At 31.9% G+C, this 6,641-nt stretch overlaps 1 protein-coding gene across 4 annotated transcripts in view; it reads right to left on the bottom strand.

Moving 5' to 3' along the window:
- LOC108775659 (putative uncharacterized protein DDB_G0291608) overlaps positions 1-6,641 on the bottom strand; it is a 146,128-nt gene that overhangs the window by 24,199 nt on the left and 115,288 nt on the right. For all 4 annotated transcript variants that reach the window (XM_018542091.1, XM_018542090.1, XM_018542089.1 and 1 more), the window contains 4 exons: positions 3,222-4,347; positions 2,181-2,303; positions 831-1,154; positions 371-631 (listed from right to left, as the gene is read on the bottom strand). In XM_018542091.1, coding sequence (XP_018397593.1) covers positions 371-631; positions 831-1,154; positions 2,181-2,303; positions 3,222-4,347 — 1,834 coding nt within the window. The remainder of the gene's footprint in view (positions 1-370; positions 632-830; positions 1,155-2,180; positions 2,304-3,221; positions 4,348-6,641) is intronic.

The raw sequence follows: 6,641 nt of genomic DNA on the forward strand, positions 1-6,641 counted from the left end.
AGAGAGAGAGAGAGAGAGAGAGAGAGAGAGAGAGAGAGAGAGAGAATCAGTCAATAAGGATATATAGTAAAAATTATGTTTTTATATTAACTATTTTACTAGAAGATATTTAATATTTACATTACACAAAAAAGTAGTTCTTTATTTATATTATAAAAAAAAATGTACGAGAATGCTCACAATTAGAAAATACTCAATTTAATATTATTAATGCTAATACGCATCTTTAGCTTTAATTGGAAATTTGACGGTATATATTTAATGTTTTTCAATTGACAATCTCTCGTACGTACATTTAACCGAAAATTTCTTACGTTTGTCTATAGTATTAATCTATAACTTTTGTTAAATTAAATTTAATCACGCTCACCTGACTTAGCATATGACTGAGGTAGGTATTGGTTGCTGGACGAGGTAGTTGTCTCGACTGGCTTTGGAGAGGACGCGCTGACGTCGTGGTCGTCGTGATCGCATTATTATTACCAACTTGCAAACTGCCACCGGTCCAAGGCTGCTGTTGTTGTTGCGACTGTTGTTGTTGTGGCTGTTGCTGTTGCTGCTGCTGCTGCTGTTGCTGCTGCTGTTGTTGTTGTGGTTGCAGCGGTTGCTGTTTTAAACGAGGCAGCTTGTCCTAATTAAAAAATTATGGTTACAATTATTATTTCAAAAAGAACCTTGCCCATTTTTATATGGATTCTGATGAAGAGAGGTCATTTACGTTCCATTAATTGCACTTGACTCTCATCTACCCTGTATTCTTTTTTTAATTTTTTAAATATCGAGTCCTTTGAATACATATCTTTTAACAAAAAAATTTGTTTAAATCGTACCTGTGGCGTTGCCGATATCACAGACGCAGGAATAGGTGTGATATTCGTTGGTTGTGGCGGCTGTTTCGCTAACAAAGACGCTAACATTTTATTCTTTTCCCACAGCTTACTCGTTGCGCTATTCGAGGAGCTCGTTCCTGAAGAAGACACCTGCGAGCCGTCCACAGGTCGCTTCACGGCAATGTTTAAATCACCATCCTCTCCTGGCCTTTTCTGGCCTACCTGCGTGTTCCCAAGACCCATATGATCACTTGATTGCGACGAAGACGGAGACGTGGTGTTAAATCCAAGACTCCGTAAAAGAGGATCATTATCTCGATTGTGCTGTAAAACAGTGAAAAATACACTTATCTATATTATTATTCTTTCATTTACTATGCCTCTTCCCACTTCCATTTTCCCCTCCCTTTCGTTCTTCTTTCATTATTAATTTAACTAACAGATTTCGATCCTCTAGGGCCGATTATGTATCTCAAAACAAAATAAAAACAACATAAGTGAGCGGACTTACTAATTATTAATAATTCCACTGATCCAAATCTAGTAGATTTGTTTACTTTTATAATTTTTACCTCGTTTTAAGATAAAATAGTCGACTTCCTCATTTCCATGTGCGCGTTTGAAAAAAAAGCATTTAATTGAGGTAATCTGTAGACACAGATGAAGACACGTATTTGACGTATGCGTTAACGCGCGACAACACGTGCATGGAAGTTAGGAGTAAGCAAAGAATCTTCCAAATTAAAAGATTGATTTAATAAGAAAATCTTAATTCTTATGTATTATTTCCTTTTACTATAAAATAAGACATTATCAGTTACACATTTACATAATTAAAGTTCTCTTTATAAATTTTGATCTCATCACGAATACAGTACCTACTACTTTATATATTTTCACATAACTTTCATAGAAACTATTAAAAAGTTATCATAGCTGTGATAAAGTAATGTTTTATCGATATCAATTTATCGATATATCAATAAATTTAAACTAAATTCTACCCAAAGGTTTCTTAATAATCGTTACATCATATTAAAAGTGCTTATCTTGAAAAATATTTGATATTCAACAAACAAAACAAAAGGAAAAAAGAGACAAAAGTGAAAAAATTTCACTTTATCAATAAAGGTTTATATTGATTTACATTATCATACTTTGTACTAAACTGTCCATAAGATAACCGTTTGATTTATCTTATAGAAAGTTACTTCGTATCTTATCATGCATATATTTGAAATATTATTTCTATTTTATTCCTTATTTTTCATTTACTTTACGATACGTTATATTCTTTCGTTTACGTACACCATTACATATTTTGATTTCTAGCTAAAATATAAAACGTACTTGTTGTTCCTGCAACTTTCTCTCTTCGTCTTGATTTTTCATCAGCTGTTGCAGGAGTTCATTTCTTTTCTTCACCCCGGCACGTGTTTCTTCGTCCTCGTCGTCATTTTTCTCATTTAATAACTTAAAAAAGAAAAGTAGTTGTAGGAAATTAAAATAAAGGAGATCTGTTAAATTAGAAATCTGTATACAATTGATACAGAAAAATGCAAAAGTTGTAAAAAATTTTCAAAAATAATAAATTTGTTTCAAATTTTAATTTTTTTCAATGAAATAAATGAAAAACAAATAATATTTAGTATAATTACGAACCAAATATAAAGCTATAATTAAGAGGAAAAATGCAATTATAAAATCATAGGCCGAAACTATCTCTTTATATTCTGTCTCTCATTTATTAAATCAACATATTTCAAAATCATTTTTTTCTGTACTTATATTTTTTTCTAAACAAAATTTTACTGAATTTTATTTATACTTGTAAAAAAAAGTCAAATTTTCGTAATTTTTTATTATTCGCAATTTTTAATAAAATTTGTAAAACTGAGTTATATTAAATCATAATCCATGATCTAAACATTTTAAATAATTTTTTTACTTATTTCTTTTAAACATTCACTTTTAACTCCATTCGTGTCAAAGAAACGAGAAGACTATATATTCAGACTTCTTTTTAAACATATTAGAAAATTACTTTTTAAACTCAAAATATGTAAAAAATATATTTATATTTTCAATTTTACCGTCAACTACAATTATGAAAACAATATTTAAGTTCTAAACATTCTGTTTAAAATAGAATGCAAGAGTGAACCTCCGCCATACATAAAAAAAAAGATACAAAGTTTCATTTATCTACAATTTATCTTATAGTACTAATCATATAAATTATACAATCTAAAATTTTCGCTTCGGATCCAAATAATCCATTGCTGTAGTTGAAGATTAAATTCATTTAGATTATTTTAATTTTTTTATTGATGGAACGTCTCGTTTAAGATATTAGCATTTACAACGATTATTTACAAACGGTTAACTTACTTGCAACAACATGTTATTTCCGAGCGACGATTTGGAGTGCTCCATGCTCGGCTTTGGCATGTTGTTGGGACTTGTACGCACTTTATGTTCCGTATGATAATCGTCTTCGTCTTGCTGATTCAACAGAATTTTCAATATCCGATGTTTATTCTGATTATCCGAATCGTTGTTTGTATTGTCCTGGCTATCGTCGCTAGCGCTCGGGCCCTTCGTCAATAAGTTTCTGAGCCTACCGGACTCAGTGGACACAACACTGTTGTTCTGAGTCTCAACGGTGTTGACAGTAGTGTTGCTAGTCCTCGTGGTCGTATTGTCCATGGTACCACCACCACCACTGCTAGCAGGACATCCGCTCTTGTTACTCTCCTCAGTTCGTTTGACGGTTGTGGAGTTACTACCGACGCCACCAACTCCGCTGCTGATACCGCTACCGCTGGCGCTGCCGCCGGCGTTGCTGCCACCGTTGGTGTTGACATTACTGGCAGCATTGCTCAATGTAGCCGTCTGCGTCGTCTCCTGAAGGGGACTGAAGGGGAACGAATTACTGAAGGTGGGAGCGATGCAGACCGGATTTGGGCTAAGTCTGTCTATAGGCATTAACGTCGAGTTAGAGAAAGTTCCCTGTGGACTCGGTGATGTTGGGGATGGCTGGGAAGGTGGTCGTGAGTTTGGTGGCCCGCTTGCTCTCGACTCCGGCCTATCCGTCCACCCGGCACTACTATCCAAGTCCCATGTGGAACTGGGGAAGAGCTCGAATTCCAGGTCCATGTTCCCCGAAAAATGGTTGAACGGATTGCCAGTTGACGTGCTCAGCGACGTTAGGGGGTTGCACGAATCACTGCTACCGCCACTACCACCACCGCCGCCGCCGCCACCGCCACTGGCACCCCCCGTGCTAAAGGCGATCGAGTTCGACGAAGTGGCAGCTGTCGCTGTCATACCGCGGGCACTGATACCACTCACTTGACCGTTCAGATGCGCGACGGACATCAGCGGGCCACCCACATTATTGTTATTGTTACCGTTATTATTATTACTATTATTCGCACAACGGTTGCTAGAGTGTCCTGAGCACACTTTGTTGTTGGAAAGCTGACCACCCTCGATAGGCATTAAGTCATTGTCCCTATTGTGGGCAAGAAAAACAAAGTAACATATGAACTTGTCAGTTGACTGCATCTCTTTAGCCTAAGACTAAGCGTAATTTATAAAGATCGCACAATATTCCACATCAATCAGCTTAATCGTTTTTTCATCAATATCAAAAGTAATTTATTTTTACATTATATCCCGTAGCTTTACGCGAGAACAGCATCTGCTTAGTTCCAAAAAATTTCTATATGTATTACGATCAGTCCTGTCTAACACACAGACTTGCAGAATAAAACTGTCATACAATTGTTATAAAGTATGTTACATTCATTTATAAAAAATAATTATTTCAAATCTAATATTCTTAATATCTTTATAGATAACAAATTTGAATTGTAAATTTAAAATTTAATTATTCTACATATTCAGTACGACGAAAAACAAAGATGTTGTCCAGATGTTGTCCAGATATATTCATCTAAGTAATGTTATCTTTAGATAAAGAATAATATTGAATTTCTTCTTATACAAATTTCAACGACTGATCGATTAGAAGAAAGAGGAAAATTCAATGCAATTTAATCTTACTACATCAGACAAAAAAATAGTATTTTTCTTAATTATAATGTCTTCTTGCTATATTTAATTACTTACAAGAAATAAAGTGTCTTAAAATCATTTATGACCTAGAAAGAAACTAATTCAATTACTACGAAATATATAAACTAATGTATATGCTGAATTAAGATTTACTAACGAACAGATGCCGTTATATTTATTACACATATTTCTAAGCATGATTCAGATATAACGAATTTAAAACAAAAAACGTTCTGAAGTTATGTTAACTTTATTCGTGCAAAAATATTAGTGCAAATGTAATTTGTTTTCTCTATCAAGATTAATTTTCGTTAAGTGCATAAATGTAGGATTATATGTATAAGTAAAGCAATTCTTATGAATTATGAATATTTCACCGAATTAATATAAACATTAATTATAATACTTATATATCAGATTGTTTAAATGTATATAATCTAAGATCTTTAAATATGCAGAAAAATTGACTTGAATAATTTTATTTCTATTAACGTTTAAGAAAAATAAGTACAACTGTGCTAAAAATAATTAAATTAAAATAAAATCAAATTTAACTTTAAAAGAAAACTTAATAAAATGAAAACTTAATACTATCGAAATACAATACGTATTTTAATTATACATATATATGTATCCTAAATTTTACAAAAAGTTTTATTTTTTTCAACAAAATTAAGATAAAAATTAACGGATCTCGAATAATATCGTGATGAATTTCTTGAAGCATGAATACAATAACCAGCTAATGTTGTATACTTAAAAATTCTCACCACATCTGTACAATCATCGTTATTATTGTCAAAAATAAATTATATAAACAAATCGTGTAATGTGATAATGTTAGACCTGAGCAAAGTTAATAAGTGGTGAATGTTGTAGTCGAATTCGACATTAAAAGCAAACTGAAATATATAACTATTAGGTTACGGTGAAAAACAATTGTTCAAGAGTGGCCAGATCTCCAACACCAATAAGAAACCGTATTAATGTACATGCAAATGTTGTGCCCTTTACATTTATTTAAACCAAGTATGTTTGGTGTACAAATTAGTTTGGTCCGTTTTTTGTGTTTAAAAATGCATTTATTTCAAAACAAAATGAATGAACAAATTAATTAAAGTATTGTCCATCGCTGGCTACTACTTTTTCCTATCTCTCAGGCAATTTTCGAATTCCATCTCGAAAAAATGACTCGTCTTTGGAGACAATCATCTTTCGGAAAACGAACCGAACTAATTTGTACTTCTATATAATATTATGAAACATAAAATAACTTCCTGATTTAATCGTTTAAAATTAAAAAATTGTGCAAATAAACGGAAAAACATATGAGCTGTACACGATTGTGTGTATTACACTCTCTCCCTTTTCTAAAACTTAATCATATTAGGAATCGATATAACTAGCTAGAACATTTAATTTCATATTTAATTGTACACAGATATTTGAACAATTTTGTTACCAAGAATATAATATATTTACAAAACTAAAAAAGCTTTTTTTAAAAAAAAAATTCAAAATTATAATTTACTTATAAATTATATAATTCTATTTATATGACTAAAAAAATTATATTTTATTATAATCCATTCCTTTTTAAAAATAATGTTCCATTATCCCGTAATGTATTTCATACATTAAATTACACGCAGTACTAAAAATGTGCGCTTTTGTGCTTGAAGAAGCGTTAGCTAATAAAATTAAAAACTACTTACATATATATATATA

This window comes from Cyphomyrmex costatus, unplaced genomic scaffold (assembly GCF_001594065.2).
Source record: "Cyphomyrmex costatus isolate MS0001 unplaced genomic scaffold, Ccosl1.0 scaffold302, whole genome shotgun sequence".
In the NCBI taxonomy this organism is placed as follows: Eukaryota; Metazoa; Arthropoda; class Insecta; order Hymenoptera; family Formicidae; genus Cyphomyrmex; species Cyphomyrmex costatus.